At 40.6% G+C, this 18,300-nt stretch overlaps 1 protein-coding gene across 1 annotated transcript; it reads left to right on the top strand.

Annotated features, from left to right (window-relative positions):
- Nucleotides 1-837: 837 nt before the first annotated feature.
- Nucleotides 838-11,796, top strand: LOC117459759 (myosin heavy chain, fast skeletal muscle-like). The gene is made up of 41 exons (XM_071205705.1): nt 838-876; nt 1,012-1,052; nt 1,538-1,759; nt 1,834-1,977; nt 2,060-2,216; nt 2,308-2,335; nt 2,432-2,528; nt 2,639-2,731; nt 2,820-2,883; nt 2,963-3,061; nt 3,158-3,261; nt 3,381-3,519; nt 3,632-3,750; nt 4,010-4,159; nt 4,260-4,430; nt 4,529-4,829; nt 4,946-5,010; nt 5,110-5,197; nt 5,307-5,424; nt 5,507-5,630; nt 6,016-6,152; nt 6,231-6,486; nt 6,566-6,808; nt 6,891-7,067; nt 7,146-7,291; nt 7,384-7,474; nt 7,573-7,962; nt 8,086-8,212; nt 8,302-8,420; nt 8,508-8,704; nt 8,947-9,130; nt 9,241-9,406; nt 9,513-9,637; nt 9,737-10,045; nt 10,137-10,340; nt 10,449-10,574; nt 10,661-10,831; nt 10,920-11,024; nt 11,121-11,216; nt 11,369-11,500; nt 11,698-11,796. Exons 3-41 carry the CDS (start codon nt 1,553-1,555, stop codon nt 11,716-11,718), a joined length of 5,790 nt encoding a protein of 1,929 aa, XP_071061806.1. The 5' UTR covers nt 838-876; nt 1,012-1,052; nt 1,538-1,552; the 3' UTR covers nt 11,719-11,796.
- The last annotated feature ends 6,504 nt before the right edge of the window (nt 11,797-18,300 follow it).

Raw genomic sequence — 18,300 nt, 5'->3', positions numbered from 1 at the left:
CTTTATTTAACCAGGTAAAATCCCATTGAGATTAAAGATCTCTTTTTCAAGGGAGACCTGCAGCACATTGGTTACACATAAAAACAACAGAAAACAAAAAGGACATCATACAACATAATTACTGGGGTAAAAATTACACACCTATTCACAATGACAGGTATCAAATAACATTTAATCTATTCTGGCTTTAAAATGATTCAGGGGAACCAAAATGCTCAGTTTAAAAAAAAATCATAGTGTTCAAAGCTAGAGGAGCAGCGCACATAAATGCTGTTGTACCTAAAACAGTCCTAGCACTTGGCACATATAATACAAAGACATCCTGGGATATTCTGCCATGCCTGTAGAAATGTTGGGTCAAAAATAATGCATCAAACAGCACAGATGCCTTCCCCATGAATAGCTACAAAAATATCTCAAATCCCAAGCTTATCAACAAGTTAAGGTTGCAGATTGAATGTTGTCCAGGTCACAAAGTCAACCTCACATGATGATGTGATTCCAGTTTCCAAGCACACTAAATATTCTCTTCCCAGAGTATATGATGGGACCAAAGTGATGATGTAGTACATGGTTTTAATAATACTTTTTCTTTTCAATGTTTGTCATTTCAAACCGTGAGCTGGTTCATATAATATTTGAACACCCCCCTGTAATCTCAGATGCACCCCAAGTCATCATTTTTTTCTGGAACCACGCCTAAGAGACTGAGTTACTAGCTCTACTTGGATTAAATCCAAAAAATGCCTGTTAACACCATATTTGGCAAGGACCCTCATTTAACCTCGCTGTGTAAGCAAGCCAGATCGTATATAAGGGGGCCCCAACAGGACAGAGGACGGTGTGGTGGAAGACCTTTGGAGACTTCAGCTTGTGGTAGGCTTATCTTCTGCTGTATAGCATTTCAATTTATTCTGTATTTGCTCAATTTGTTTGAAATATAAATTCATTGTAAACAATTATCATGAACAATTTTGTTGATTTAAAACCAATATGATATCTTCTCAACAGGATTGTGGAATATTTCTCACTTTTCAATAAGAGTGGAACAGGTATACATACTACATTACATTTGCAAATATATTTTATTCCGTCAACCTAAGTTAGAAAAACGTTGTAATGAGCTAATTACTTTTAACTCCATACTGGAATGTGTTCTGGTGCACAGGAAAATAATTGAAGTGTGGACTGTTACCAATCCACATTTCAGTTTACTTCCTACCTCTGAAAGCAAAGCAGCTGCCCCCCACACTGCTTCCTGGGCCCTGTATAGTATCTGCCCACTGCTTCTAATACTAGGATGGGTTAAATTCAAAGACTACATTTCACTGAGTGTGGTGCTGTGCACATTTGTGTGACGATTTAACGAGAATTTGATTTGAATCCTTCCGTTTCAATTTCAAGGAGAATTCTATTTAATGGGGATATGTTTATTTTTCTTTGATGACAGACAATCTGGGCTGTTGAATCAAATTGATTGAAAACATTGAAATAAGTAAGATTAATAAGATGTATCTTACTTGTGTGTACTTCACAGAAATAAACTGCCACCATGAGTACCGACGCGGAGATGTCCTTGTATGGCAAGGCTGCCATTTACCTTCGTAAGCCAGAGAAGGAAAGACTTGAGGCTCAAAGCGCACCATTTGATGCCAAGAGTGCTTGCTTTGTGTCTGATGTCAAGGAGCTGTACTTGAAGGCAACACTCATCAAGAAAGATGGTGGCAAAGCCACTGTCAAAATACTGGGAACTGAGGAGGTTCGTATCATTAAATCCGTGTGTACAAGGAATTCAATTTGATAATTTCTCATGTAACACATTTCCTGTTCTAGGAGAGGGTAGTGAAAGAAGAGGAGGTCTTCCCATTGAACCCTCCCAAGTATGACAAGATTGAGGACATGGCCATGATGACCCATCTCAATGAAGCCTCTGTGCTGTATAACCTCAAAGAGCGTTATGCAGCATGGATGATCTACGTAAGACTAATTGCCTAATGAAACTGAAAAATGTTTGCTGGAAACATGAAGTTACATTTAAATTCTCTGTGATATATTTTAGACCTACTCTGGGTTGTTCTGTGCCACTGTGAACCCCTACAAGTGGCTCCCAGTATACGATGCTGAATGTGTAAGTGCCTACAGAGGCAAGAAGCGTATGGAGGCTCCACCCCACATCTTCTCTGTCTCTGACAACGCTTATCAGTTCATGGCTACTGGTAAGTCATTACCACTCATTTAAAACGCATCAGTATAGGGTTTCAGTTTTAAACATGTACTTGATTGTTTTTTTTTTTTTTACTTTTTCAGATAGGGAAAACCAGTCTGTCTTGATCACGTATGTTTGTAACATTTACAAGTGTGCCCATTTAGTTTTAATTAAGATTAATCAAAGATATTGGTCAAGTTCTTAATAATCTCTGTCTCTACCTAGTGGAGAATCTGGTGCTGGAAAGACTGTGAACACCAAGCGTGTCATCCAGTACTTTGCAACAATCTCAGTTTCTGGACCCAAGAGAGACGAATCAAAGGTATGTTACTCTATGATGATGACGATTCAGGATTCTTTATCTTTAGATGTTTTTTCAGGGATGAACAAATGAAGTCGTTTCCTGACAGCTATTCTTAAACTGGATTTTAGGGGTCACTTGAGGATCAGATTATTGCAGCCAATCCATTGCTTGAGTCTTATGGTAACGCCAAAACTGTGAGGAATGACAACTCTTCTCGTTTTGTAAGTATGGAACAGTTTCTACAAACGAGAGAAGCATTGTTACATTGCACATGTGGAGGGACATTAATGATTATGTTATTTCAAACAGGGTAAATTCATCAGAATCCATTTCAACACAGCTGGCAAACTGGCTAGTGCTGATATTGAGACTTGTAAGTAACAATCCTTATAGTGTATACAAACTACTGTAAGTAAGATTTAGCCTGGCATTGACATGTTCAAAACGTGTAGATCTGCTGGAGAAGTCTCGAGTGACATTCCAGCTCGAGGAAGAGAGAGGCTACCATATCTTCTACCAGATGATGACCGGCCACAAGCCAGAGCTCCTTGGTAAGGAGAATTAGATATAACAATTGTTTCAACCTTATTAGAGTTTTACATTTATAAAATATATCTACTGACATGTTTATTTTTTTTGGATTCTAGAACTGGCACTCCTCACAACCAACCCCTACGACTTCCCCATGTGTAGCATGGGTAAGATCGTTGTGGCCAGCATTGATGACAAAGTGGAGCTGGAAGCCACGGATGTGAGTAATTTTGAATTCAACATATTTAAATAGACTTTGTGAAATAAATGCAACATCATTACAGCTCTTTTAAGAACTTTTGCTTGAACAATTGTGTTTTTTGTGTCTTTTGACATCAGAATGCTATTGATATCCTGGGCTTCACTAATGAAGAGAAGATGAGCATTTACAAGATGACCGGTGCTGTGCTTCACCATGGTAACATGAAGTTCAAGCAAAAGCAGCGTGAGGAGCAGGCTGAGAATGATGGCACAGAGGGTGAGTATTTAATCTTAGCTCAAAGCTTAGAGCTTGGCAACAACATTGATACATTTCTTGATAACATTGTGTTCTTCACAAATTATGATGGACATTTCTGAATTATTTTCAGATGCTGACAAGGTTGCTTATTTGCTGGGTCTGAACTCCGCTGACATGCTGAAGGGTCTGTGCTATCCTAGAGTGAAGGTCGGAAATGAGTATGTCACCAAGGGACAGACTGTACCTCAGGTAAACACTGATGGTCAATATCGAACCTTCTACTGTTTATAAACACAAAATGTAGTACAGCTTTCATTAGGAAAAAGATATGCAATGTCAGTTGGCATTTTTTGAACTTCTGTCAATGAGTTCTAATTGAATTCTAAATTCAAGGGCGATCTTTGATTCAATTTTTGTTTTGGAATGTTAGTGGCATGTATCTTGAAAATAATATAATATACCAGTTGTATATGTCAAAAATTAAATCACATCACTTTTTTTCTTTAAGGTCATGAACTCAGTGCCTGCCCTGGCCAAGTCTATCTATGAGAGGATGTTCTTGTGGATGGTCATCCGTATCAACAATATGTTGGACACCAAACAAGCTAGACAGTTCTACATTGGTGTGCTGGATATTGCTGGCTTTGAAATCTTTGATGTAAGCCAGAGTTTGAACAATTTAGCAGTTGATACTTTTCAATAAATAATAGTTCTTATTGCCTTGTAAGAGATTATGAAGATGATATGTCCTTTTGCAGTTCAATACATTGGAGCAGCTGTGCATCAACTTCACAAATGAGAAACTGCAACAGTTCTTCAACCACACCATGTTCGTCCTGGAGCAAGAGGAGTACAAGAAGGAGGGTATTATCTGGGAGTTCATTGACTTTGGTATGGACTTGGCTGCCTGCATTGAGCTGATTGAAAGGGTAACCACTTCATCTATTATATCATACATCATATGTAACTGTTTTTTTATTTGTTATAATGTATCACTAAATGATATACCTCTTTCAACCTTTTCAAGCCCATGGGCATCTTCTCCATCCTTGAAGAGGAGTGCATGTTCCCCAAGGCCTCAGACACATCCTTCAAGAACAAGCTGTATGACCAGCATCTTGGCAAAAACAAAGCATTTGAGAAGCCAAAACCCGCAAAGGGCAAGGCTGAGGCGCACTTCTCCCTGGTGCACTATGCTGGTACCGTGGACTACAACATCACTGGCTGGCTGGACAAGAACAAGGATCCCCTGAATGACTCTGTCATTCAGCTGTACATGAAATCCTCAGTGAAACTGCTGGTTTCGCTGTATCCTCCAATAGTTGAGGGTAAGATAGTAACTACAGTAAAGATCAAATGTACATTTGTAATATTATTTTATTTTAACTCATCAACTATTACTTGTTTATGCTAATTTAATGACATTCTAACAAAACATCAACAGATGCTACTAAGAAGGGAGGCAAGAAGAAGGGTGGTTCTATGCAGACTGTGTCCTCACAGTTCAGGGTAAGCTTTCTCAAAGAAAACATAACTAATAGATCTCTGTTTAAACCAAAACTCCCAATTGTGGCATTTCATGACATGAGACACCATTATGGATTACAGGAGAACTTGGGCAAGCTGATGACTAACTTGAGGGCCACCCATCCTCACTTTGTGCGCTGTCTGATTCCCAATGAGTCAAAGACTCCAGGTACATATACAACAGTATTGATGACTGGTTTGGTTTTTAATTCTGTGCTGCATCAACTAAAATACCTACTATTTATTCAAATAATTAAATATAAAAAAATGTTGTACAGGTCTTATGGAGAACTTCCTGGTTATCCACCAGCTCAGGTGTAATGGTGTCCTGGAGGGTATTAGAATCTGCAGAAAAGGTTTCCCCAGCAGGATCCTCTATGCTGACTTCAAGCAGAGGTATAATGTTTTTATACATAGAATTTTAACCTCTCATTATTACAATGTAATGCTCCTCCTGACAATAAACTATTTCATATAGATACAAGGTGCTGAATGCCGGTGTCATCCCTGACGGTCAGTTCATGGACAACAAGAAGGCTTCAGAGAAGCTGCTTGGGTCAATTGATGTTCCTCATGATGAATATAAATTTGGACACACCAAGGTAAGTACTTTACATTTACTTCATAACTGAGCTAATGAATATTTACCAAATACGCTGTACAGTGTATTTTTTGGATGTTACTGTGACTACGGTAGTATGTATTATACATGTAATTAATGAATCTACCTCAGGAGGTCAACGTAGCCTTTCTTTTTCCATCCCGGCAAATAATAAAAAAACAAAACAATACTTCCTTGATTATGATGAAACAAGTGATTAAGACTTGGCCTTAAAACCATTCCATCCGACCAAAAACCATCATGTAAATAGGAGTCACATATTTCATTTTGTTTGTTTGCTTGCTTGTTATACAGTGTTTGAAGTGTTCATTACTTGAATTCATCATTTATTTGCTGAAAGACATTTGTTGTTTCTGTTTGCTCAGGTGTTCTTCAAGGCTGGCCTGCTGGGTACCCTTGAGGAGATGAGAGACGAAAAACTGGCATCTTTGGTCACCATGACTCAGGCTTTGGCCCGTGGTTACGTCATGAGAAAGGAGTTTGTGAAGATGACAGAAAGGAGGCACGTTGAAAATGGCTAATTCTGATCAATGGTGTAAAGAAAAAATAGATATTGTCTAAAACCAATTTATCTGTGCAGGGAAGCCATATACACCATCCAGTACAATGTGCGCTCCTTCATGAATGTCAAACACTGGCCATGGATGAAGGTCTACTACAAGATTAAGCCTCTGCTGCAGAGTGCTGAAACTGAGAAGGAGCTGGCAAATATGAAGGAGAACTATGAAAAAATGAAAACTGACCTGGCTGCTGCCCTGGCCAAGAAGAAGGAACTGGAGGAGAAGATGGTTTCCATTGTGCGGGAGAAGACTGATCTGGCTCTGCAAGTAGCATCTGTAAGTACACGTCTACAGACAAATACGCTTTTTCATGTTTGTGAATATATAAGAGCTAACATGTATGAAAATGGTCTAGGAAGGAGACAATCTCACTGATGCTGAGGAGAGATGTGAGGGACTCATCAAGAGTAAGATTCAGATGGAGGCCAAACTCAAAGAGACAACTGAGAGACTGGAGGATGAAGAGGAAATTAATGCTGAGCTCACTGCCAAGAAGAGAAAGCTGGAGGATGAATGCTCTGAGCTCAAGAAGGATATTGATGACCTGGAGCTTACCTTGGCCAAAGTGGAAAAGGAGAAACATGCCACTGAGAACAAGGTTTGTAATCAATGATCTGTCCATCAGGTAGTGAGATTATAATTATGTATTGGTATTAACAAAATCTTTCTTGCACACTTAGGTGAAGAACCTGACCGAGGAGATGGCCTCTCAGGATGAGAGCGTTGCTAAGCTGACCAAGGAAAAGAAAGCCCTTCAGGAGTCTCATCAGCAGACTCTTGATGACCTGCAGGCAGAGGAAGACAAAGTCAACACTCTGACCAAGGCCAAGACCAAGCTTGAGCAGCAAGTGGATGATGTAAGTTTACAGTCACTTGATTTGGCAAAGCAAGATTATTCTTGAACATGATAAGTCAAAACTTATACCTTTGTTTAGCTTGAGGGTTCTCTGGAGCAAGAGAAGAAGCTGCGTATGGACCTGGAGAGAACCAAGAGAAAGCTTGAGGGTGATCTCAAACTGGCCCAGGAATCCGTCATGGATCTTGAGAATGACAAGCAGCAGTCTGATGAGAAAATCAAAAAGTAGCTTAGTTTTTCTGTTTAAACAACATACATTTCTTTAAAGAAGTGTTCAATGTCATGAACTAAATGCACTTTATCAATTGTGTTCACAGGAAGGACTTTGAATGCAGTCAGCTCCTTAGCAAGATTGAAGATGAGCAGTCTCTGGGTGCTCAGCTCCAGAAGAAGATCAAGGAGCTCCAGGTGAGATATTGTGTTACACTTAACAATACTGCATACATTTACTATTATGTGTAATAAAGTGAATGATTGCTAAAAGAGAAAACATCTACATTCAACAGGCTCGTATTGAGGAACTGGAAGAGGAGATTGAGGCTGAGCGTGCAGCTCGTGCCAAGGTTGAGAAGCAGAGAGCTGACCTCTCCAGGGAACTTGAGGAGATCAGTGAGAGGCTGGAGGAGGCTGGAGGTGCCACCGCTTCTCAGATTGAGATGAACAAGAAGCGTGAGGCTGAGTTCCAGAAGCTCCGTCGTGACCTTGAGGAGTCCACTCTGCAGCATGAAGCAACTGCTTCTGCCCTTCGCAAGAAGCAGGCTGACAGTGTTGCTGAGCTGGGAGAGCAGATTGACAACCTCCAGCGTGTCAAGCAGAAGCTTGAGAAGGAAAAGAGTGAATACAAGATGGAGATTGATGACCTCTCTAGCAACATGGAGAATGTTGCTAAGGCAAAGGTACACTAGCATTACATGCTTTTTTAATTATATTATATGTTACCAATATGAATATAGTACATCATGTAAATTATTTTGTGAATAAAATCTGATCACTAATCTTGTTGATTTCTTCCTCATTAGGGAAATCTTGAAAAGATGTGCCGTACTCTTGAGGACCAACTTAGCGAACTGAAGACCAAGAATGATGAAAACGTCCGCCAAATCAATGACACAAGTTCACAGAAAGCACGTCTCCTGACAGAAAATGGTATCTACATGTTTTTGGTGAACCATCTGTGGAGTATATGATTGAGAAACGTAACACAAACTAACGTATTATAATATTTTTCACACAAGGTGAGTTCATCCGTCAAGTCGAAGAGAAGGAAGCTCTTGTCTCTCAGTTGACCAGAGGCAAGCAGGCCTCCACACAGCAGATTGATGAATTGAAGAGACAGATTGAGGAGGAGGTTAAGGTAAGAAACCATCAGGATAGTATATATTTGTATGATTTGTTTGTGATTTAGAAATTGTGTAAAGGTTAATAATATTTCTTACAACAGGCCAAGAATGCTCTTGCCCATGGCCTGCAATCAGCCCGCCATGACTGTGATCTGCTGAGGGAGCAGTTTGAAGAGGAGCAGGAGGCCAAGGCTGAGCTGCAGCGTGGAATGTCCAAGGCCAACAGTGAGGTGGCTCAGTGGAGATCGAAGTATGAAACTGATGCTATCCAGCGCACTGAGGAGCTTGAGGAATCCAAGTGAGTGACATTCAAACTGTTGAATGGCCAGAAGTGTAGCATTTTAGCAAAAACTCTACTGATTCCTGAATTGCTGGTAATAACATTAGTATTTTAAAATGTGTATAGCTTCTTACTTTGAGGCCAATCATTTAGATTCATTAATATGGTAATTAGTTGTTTCATATATGCAAATATAACTAGAAAATAACTTGTAACCTTATGAGTTTAACTGAGCCACAAATACCTCAATTTTCAAACAGGAAAAAGCTTGCCCAGCGCCTTCAGGAGGCTGAGGAACAGATTGAGGCAGTGAATTCCAAGTGTGCTTCTCTTGAGAAAACCAAACAGAGGCTCCAGAGTGAGGTGGAGGACCTCATGATTGATGTGGAGAGGGCCAATGGCCTTGCTGCCAACCTGGACAAAAAGCAGAGGAACTTTGACAAGGTAACACAATTTACTGTGTTTGGTCAAAACACACAAACAATGACATGAATATTTATGTTGCCCTGAGACTTTAACATAACCAAATAAACTGTATGCATTGTATTATTCAGGTGTTGGCAGAGTGGAAGCAGAAGTACGAGGAGGGTCAGGCAGAGCTTGAGGGAGCACAGAAGGAGGCTCGTTCTCTCAGCACTGAACTGTTCAAGATGAAGAACTCTTATGAGGAGGCTCTTGATCATCTGGAGACCATGAAGCGTGAAAACAAGAATCTGCAACGTGAGTTCTACATAATGTCACAGAGTTCAACATGAGTTGGACATTTTGTTGATATTTTACCATTTAAGGCTCAACAATATGATAAACCCCATGTATCTTTCTGCAGAGGAGATCTCAGATCTGACGGAACAGATTGGTGAGACTGGCAAGAGTATCCATGAGCTGGAGAAGACCAAGAAGCAGGTGGAGACAGAGAAGACTGAGATCCAGACAGCTCTTGAAGAGGCTGAGGTATTTCTTTCCTGGGAGTTCATAACATTAAAAATCATTGACAAATATATATCAGTGTTTGAAGGCAAAGATGAGTGTTTAATTGTTTGATTTCATTAGGGAACTCTGGAACATGAAGAGTCTAAGATCCTGCGTGTCCAGCTGGAGCTCAACCAGATTAAGGGTGAGGTGGACAGGAAGCTGGCAGAGAAAGATGAAGAGATGGAACAGATCAAGAGGAACAGCCAGAGAGTGACTGACTCCATGCAGAGCACTCTGGATTCTGAGGTCAGGAGCAGGAACGATGCACTGAGAATCAAGAAGAAGATGGAGGGAGATCTGAATGAGATGGAGATTCAGCTCAGCCATGCCAACCGCCAGGCTGCTGAGTCCACGAAGCAGCTCAGGAATGTGCAGGCACAGCTGAAGGTATAGAAAAGGAACAGTTTATGTTCCAACTATGGTAGATCGGCCCACAATTTGGCATTCATGTATAAATGTCTGATCTTTTTCTCACTAGGATGCACAACTGCACCTTGATGATGCTGTCAGAGCCCAGGAGGACTTCAAGGAGCAGGCTGCTATGGTGGATCGTAGAAACGGTCTTATGGTGGCTGAAATTGAGGAACTTAGAGCTGCTCTGGAACAGACAGAGAGAAGTCGCAAAATTGCTGAGCAAGAGCTGGTTGATGCCAGTGAGCGTGTTGGACTTCTGCACTCTCAGGTGAACAAACCTAATCTTTTCAATAATTCAAGAATCAAATACAACTTTCAACTAACATGAATATTAGGCATGTGATGACTTAAGAGGCTAAATATTTTCACCTTTTAGAACACAAGCCTTGTGAACACCAAGAAGAAGCTTGAGACCGACCTGGTCCAGGTCCAGGGTGAAGTGGATGACACTGTGCAGGAAGCAAGGAATGCAGAGGAGAAGGCCAAGAAGGCCATCACTGATGTAGGTTTCAATGTCATGTGTTCTTACTTTTAACGGCCATTTTTTTGTTGATATTTCTAATTAACATGTTTTGATATCTCCTGTAGGCTGCTATGATGGCTGAGGAGCTGAAGAAGGAGCAAGATACTAGTGCTCATCTGGAGAGGATGAAGAAGAACCTGGAGGTTGCTGTTAAGGACCTGCAGCACCGTCTGGATGAGGCTGAGAACCTGGCCATGAAGGGTGGCAAGAAGCAGCTCCAGAAACTGGAGTCTAGGGTAAAAAAACTCATACTAAGATTTATATAGCTGAAAGAAACCTTTTGAAAACAAGCTGGATACTTAATGTTTTAATGTTATTCAAAAGGTGCGTGAGCTGGAAGCAGAGGTTGAGGCTGAACAGAGACGTGGAGTAGATGCTGTTAAAGGTGTCCGCAAATATGAGAGGAGAGTTAAGGAGCTCACCTATCAGGTATGGTTACTTTCATAGTTAAAATGTACAGTATCAATTCATCTAATATACTAAACCTTTTAAAATATTTAAACATGCAAATCTAAATTGGCACAGACTGAGGAGGACAAGAAAAATGTTGCCAGGCTGCAGGATCTGGTTGACAAATTGCAGCTGAAGGTGAAGGCCTACAAGAGGCAGGCTGAGGAGGCGGTAAGGACAATATATACATTGTTTTGTAGATATGTCAGATTTATTTATACCAGCAAATCTTGCTGATTGTTAAGATTACCATCACATTCTAATATTATATTTTAAAGTGTTTGAAGGTTTCTGTATCTTAAACTATGTATCTCTCATTCCAGGAGGAACAAGCCAATACTCATCTGTCCAAGTGCAGGAAGGTTCAAAATGAGCTGGAGGAGGCTGAGGAGCGTGCTGACATTGCAGAGTCCCAGGTCAACAAACTGAGAGCAAAGGGCCGTGACTCTGGCAAGGTAACTATAAAGATATTTCAGCTTTTATGAATGAAAATTAAATTAAATATCTCTTAATGCAATACTTAAGTCTTGACAGAACAAATATAGCCCAAATATTTATGAAATGAACGACAGAGAAAACATTCAGATGTATGCAGAGTATGATGTCAATGCTTGTATACTGTATGTATTTATATGTTGTTGTTTTTTTACAGGGAAAAGAAGCAGCTGAATAAAGCACTTGAGTTGATTGGCTGTTTCTAATCATATAATATGATGTGAAATATACCACAATAAACGGTTTTGATCTTCAATGGAATTGTCTTTCTTATTTGTGCGAATGCTGTGCAACAGCATTCCACTATTGTTCATCTTTTCTTTAATCATCTTCTTCTACTTCTTCTTATTCGCAGATCGTTAAGGCTAGAGTGCTTTGATGTCAAAACAGAGTGGAGGAGAGCTTGAAATTTTCCCACATTTTTTTTTTTTTAAACCTGCCATAATTCCCAAACCTTCAGGAGTCTCATCAGCAGTCCCTACCTCCTTTAATGGTACCGATACATGTATTAAATGTAGTATAATTGTTAGGTTGGAGGCGGGAATCATAGCCATAGAAGCCCGGCTCCGCATCTTAGAAAGTAACTCAGCTACAGTAAAGCCCATGCTAGCCGGTGCGGATCAGCTAAAGGTAGCTCCTATTAGCCGTCCCCCGGCAACTCCCGAGCAGCAGGGAGACTGGGTGACTGTTCAGAAGGGGCATAACGCGAAACCCGCAGGTCCCCACTAACCCGTTCACGTATCTAACAGATATTCCCCACTCAACGAGACACCCGCTGAGAAGCCAACTCTGGTTATTGGTAGCTCTATTATGAGACACGTGAATATAGAGACCGAAGCCTCCAGTCACATGCATTCCGGGGGCCAGAGCGGGCGACGTTGAGGCGCATCTTAAACTGCTGGCTAAAAATAAACGTAAATACAGTAGGATTGTTATTCACGTCGGTGGTAATGATGTTCGTTTACACCAATCAGAATGCACAAAACTTAATGTGGAGTCGGTGTGTAGTTATGCTAAAACAATGTCGGACACCGGAATCTTCTCTGGTCCCCTCCCCAATCTGATCAATGATGACATGTATAGCCGCATGTCATCATTTCAGCGCTGGTTGTCTTGGTGGTGCCCAGCAAATAATGTGGGCTTCGTAAATAATTGGACAGCCTTCTGGGGAAAACCTGGTCTGATTAAGAGAGACGGCATTCATCCTACTTTGGATGGTGCAGATCTCATTTCGGCAAACATTTCAGGGCTTTGTGGACTTAATCCATGACAAACTGGAGTTGAGACCAGGAGGCGGAGTCGCAGTCTTACACACTTCTCTGCGCTCTCTCCTAGGCAGTCATCCATAGGAATCCCGAACCCAATAAAATACCCAATATTAACGGTGTGTGTGTCTGCCCAAGGACAATTTAAGGTAAAACCTAATAGAGGTGTCATACATAATAACCTAATAAAAGTAAATGTAACAACTACTACAGTGCAACAAAACAGGAATATTACATGTGGTCTCTTAAACATAAGATCTCTAGCATATAAAGCAATATTGGTAAATGATTTAATATCAGATTATAATATTGATATATGCTGTCTCACTGAAACTTGGTTGAGACATGAAGAATATGTCAGCATAAATGAGGCCACTCCACCCAGCCATATCAACACTCATATTGCCCGAGGCACGGGCCAAGGAGGTGGAGTTGCAGCAATCTTTGACTCAAGTTTACTTATCAATACTAAACCAAAATTAAATTATACCTCCTTTGAAAGCCTCGTTTTTAGTCTTACGCATCCGACCTGGAACACTTTGCAGCCAATCTTATTTGTTACAGTATACCGTGCACCAGGTCCTTATTCAGAATTCTTATCAGAATTCTCTGAGTTTTTATCAACTTTGGTACTTAAAACAGATAAAGTAATTATCGTAGGTGACTTTAATATGCATGTTGACGACGATAAAAATAGCCTTACTGTTGCATTTAACTCTATATTAGATTCTGTTGGTTTCTGTCAGAGTGTAAATAAACCAACCCACTGCTATAATCACACTCTCGACCTTGTTCTGACTTATGGTATTGAAATTGAGCAACTATTAGTCGAACCGCATAATCCTGCTTTATCCGACCATTTCTTAGTAACTTTTGAAGTAGTATTACGAGACTACCTAGCATTAGTCAAAAGCTCTTGCAGCAGAAACCTATCTGTTAGTGCTATAGCCAAATTTAAGGAAGAGATTCCACCAATACTTAACTCGATAGCGTAAGGGAGGAAACTTATACAAAATGTACACCACCCCAAATTGATCATGTTGTTGATAGTGCTACAGATGCGCTGCGAATACAATTAGACTCTGTTGCTCCTTTGACAAAGAAGAAAATAAAACAACATAGATTAGCTCCATGACATAAAGCCGAAACCCGCAAAATAAAGCAATAGTCGAGACAACTTGAAAGGATATGGCGTTCCACTAAACTTGAAGAATCTCGTTTAATTTGGCATATTACTCTCAATGAATATAAGAAAGCACTGCGTAAAGCGAGAGCAGCCTACTACTCTTCATTAATAGATGAGAATAAGAATAATGCAAGATTTCTTTTCAGCACTGTAGCCAGGCTGACAGAGAGCCACAGCTCGATTGAGCCTTCTATTCCCTTAGCACTCAGTAGTAATGATTTTATGTGCTTTTTTAACGATACAATTGTTACTCTTAGAAACAAAATTAATGACCTCTTGCCTTCGACCAGTATAGTGTTATCAACAGCTCCCGGAATCGTAAGTTCTAATATTACACTAGATAGTAAACTAGAATGCTTTTCAGCCATTAACCTTGAACAATTACATTCAATGATTCTCTCTTCTAAACCATCAACGTGCATGTTAGACCCAATTCCAACTAAGCTGTTGAAGGAAGTTTTTCCATTAATTAGCACTTCTTTATTAAATATTATGAATATGTCTTTATTATCAGGCTATGTTCCACAATCATTCAAAGTAGCAGTGATAAAACCGCTTCTTAAAAAGCACAACCTCGATCCAGAGGTTTTAGCCAACTATAGACCTATTTCTAATCTTCCGTTCCTCTCAAAAATTCTTGAGAAAGCGGTCGCAAAACAGTTGTGTGATTACTTAAAAAACAATGATTTATTTGAAGATTTTCAGTCTGGCTTTAGAACACATCATAGCACAGAGACAGCTCTGGTTAAAGTCACAAATGATATTCTAATAGCCTCAGACAAGGGACTTGTCTCTATTCTTGTTTTGCTCGATCTTAGTGCTGCATTTGATACTATCGACCATGATATCCTATTGCAAAGACTAGAGCACTTAGTTGGCATACAGGGAACTGCTTTAGGCTGGTTTAGGTCCTATCTATCTGAACGCTCTCAGTTTGTACGTGTTAACGATGAATCTTCCACGCAAACCAAAGTTAGCCATGGAGTGCCACAGGGCTCAGTGCTCGGACCTATTTTGTTCACATTATATATGCTTCCGTTAGGCAATATTATAAGGAATCATTCTGTAAACTTTCATTGTTATGCGGATGATACTCAACTATATTTATCAATCAAGCCTGATGAAATTAATCATCTAAATAAAATTCAAGACTGCCTTAAGGACTTAAAAACGTGGATGACCTTAAACTTTTTGATGTTAAACACGACCAAAACTGAAGTTATTGTACTTGGCCCGAAGAATCTACGAAACAAATTATCTAAAGACATACTAACTATGGATGGCATTAATTTGGCCTCCAGTGAGACTGTAAGGAATCTTGGTGTTATATTTGATCAGGATTTATCCTTTAACGCCCACATAAAATCAATTTCAAGGACCGCCTACTTCCATCTACGTAACATTGCAAAAATCAGGCATATCTTGCCTCAAAACGATGCAGAGAAACTAGTCCATGCATTTGTTACTTCTAGGCTGGATTATTGTAACTCTTTATTATCAGGGAGTACCAAGAAGTCAATCAAGTCGCTTCAGCTGATTCAAAATGCTGCGGCTCGTGTACTAACCAGAGTTAGGAAAAGGGACCACATTACTCCTGTTCTGGCTGCCTTACACTGGCTCCCTATAGAACACAGGATAGAATTTAAAATTCTTCTTCTCGCCTACAAAGCCCTTAATGGGCAGGCGCCATCTTACCTTAAAGAACTCATTATACCCTACTGTCCTACTAGGGCATTGCGTTCCAAGAATGCAGGGTTGTTGGTTGTTCCTAGAATCTTTAAAAGTACAATGGGAGCCAGAGCCTTTTCTTATCAAGCTCCACATTTGTGGAATCAGCTTCCAGTTTGTGTTCGGGCGGCAGACACCCTATCCGTTTTTAAGAGTACGCTTAAGACCTTCCTTTTTGATAAAGCTTATAGTTAGGGCTGATTAGATTCAGCCCCTAGTTTTGCTGATATAGGCTTAGTTTGTCGGGGGACATCTTACTTCTTCCTTCTCTCTGTCTATACCCGTGTACACTCATGTTCCGATTAACCCAGCCTCCCCAAATGTCTTTCTTTTTGGTGTCTATATACGCTGGGATCCGGAGTCATGGATGATCCTGCGGTCCTGTGTCCTGGATCGCGAGCGCTGGATCTTGAGTCGTGGCTGTGGTCCTGGATCATAGGTCCTGGATGGATATCCTCGTGGATTCATCTTCCTATTATACACACATGCATTTCCAAACATTTGGACTACCTATGTTGCAAATGTATTATCTTTTCAATTTACACACGGCATCTATTGCACGTCTGTCCGTCCTGGGAGAGGGATCCCTCCTCTGTTGCTCTCCCTGAGGTTTCTCCCATTTTTCCCTTTAAACTGGGTTTTCTTTGGAAGTTTTTCCTTGTACGATGTGAGGGTCTAAGGACAGAGGGTGTCGTATTGTCATACTGATATTCTGTACACACTGTGAAGACCACTGAGACAAATGTATCATTTGTGATATTGGGCTATATAAATAAACATTGATTGATTGATTGATTGATTCTACTTATTCTTATAAGTGCGAATGCTGTTTACAGCTAGGTAGAGAGGCCTTTTTCAGATTTTAACATGAATGTGTATTGCGCAGATCGTTAAGGCTAGAGTGCTTTGATGTCAAAACAGAGTGGAGGAGAGCTTGAAATTTGCCCAAAAAAATGTTTTAAACCTGCCATAATTCCCAAACCCAACACTCCTTGGACATAATTTTTCATGAAAAACTTAGGAAAACCTCTCCTACGTTGAAAAAAAAGATAATTAAGAAAAAATATTTAACAAAATGCCTCTTGAAGACGGCATGAAGAGACAAACACTTGTCAAAAAGTCCACCTAGCTCCCAATAGACTCCCATGTTAAATGTTGTCTGGATCTTTCTGCAGTCCAGAAATATGTACACTTTAAAAACAAATTGCTCCCATCTCCATATTTTACACACAAAACCCAAAAAAACAACATATTGGTCAGTTCATTGGGGTTCCCTGATGCTCACAGTCTGGTAATTTTGAATAGGTGGCAAAATTGTCAGATATAATCCTCAGTGCATTCTTAATGGGACTCATTTATATCTTACACAGGCTCCGCCCTCTACTGGGCTCTATGGGTACTACCCTCAATCATACTATGCAAGCATTCACCTACTGAGATATCTATAAACGTAGCCGGCCCCTCGGGTCGGGCCTACCTGAATGCGCGCGCAAGCCCACCGTATATAAGTCGGCCACGCCTCCTGACAGTCATCCTTTTCTCTTCAGTGAGCGAGCAACAACTGAAGCAGAGAAAGTAAAACGTTTGAAAGATGGAGTTATCATACCTTCATGGAGTCATCACTTCTAGAGACCCGGGCCTGTCCTTCGTGCTCTGGCTTAATAGTGGGCCGCTCCCCACCACCTCTGCTTCGAGTGTTTGGGGGACCAGGATGTGGCCGAGGCGGTGCCATTCACGTTTAGCAACAGAGCTACTGTAAAGCTCCGTATAAACTTTCGATAAAAGTTTGCAAACCCTATGAACTGTTGCACCTTTTTCTTGTTGGTTAATGTGGGCCAATTAGCCACAACACTAAGCTTGGAAGGGTCCATCTGTACCTGGTTGGCGGTTACAATGGAACCCAGAAAAGAAACGGTGGCTGCGTGAAACTTACACTTCTCGGCTTTGACGTACAGGTGGTTTTCCAGTAGCTTCTGGAGGACTTGACGAACCTGTGGAACATGTCTGGGGAAAAGATTAATATGTCATCCAGATATACATACACAAATACATTCAAGAAGTCTCTTATGGCGCGTTTCCACTGCAGCGGGTAGCTCGCTTTAAGCGTGCAGAGCCGTGCGGGGCCCGTTTTTGGTTGCGTTTCCACTTGACCTAGTACCGGCTAGCGGGTCCTAATTCACAGTTTTTCTGGCCCCATAAAATCGTGGTTCTAGGGCCAGGAACAACCAGGCTGAGTTGGGCTGAGTATGCTAAACTAGAGAGAGAATCGCTGGCAAGGGAGCTACAACCAGAGTTGGGTAATAATATTACTTTTGTCGGTAACGGAGTAGTGTAACGCGCTACTTTTATAATTCAGTAATCATACTACAGTTACTAACATTGCCCCGACACGCGTTACTTTGTTACTTACTAAAATCAGTCATAATCAAACCTCAACAAACACCTGCAACTAACACATGCTAATGTGAAGCTAACGCACAGCTATTTGTTGTTTGTTTATATCACGTAGTCTATTCTTCTTCTCTGTTTTCCGGTTGTTGCCTCTTTTGAATGACGAATACACACTACTGCCGCCTGCTGG

The sequence above is a fragment of the Pseudochaenichthys georgianus genome, chromosome 15 (assembly GCF_902827115.2).
Source record: "Pseudochaenichthys georgianus chromosome 15, fPseGeo1.2, whole genome shotgun sequence".
NCBI lineage: Eukaryota > Metazoa > Chordata > Actinopteri > Perciformes > Channichthyidae > Pseudochaenichthys > Pseudochaenichthys georgianus.
This window is presented reverse-complemented; position numbering and strand designations above follow the sequence as displayed.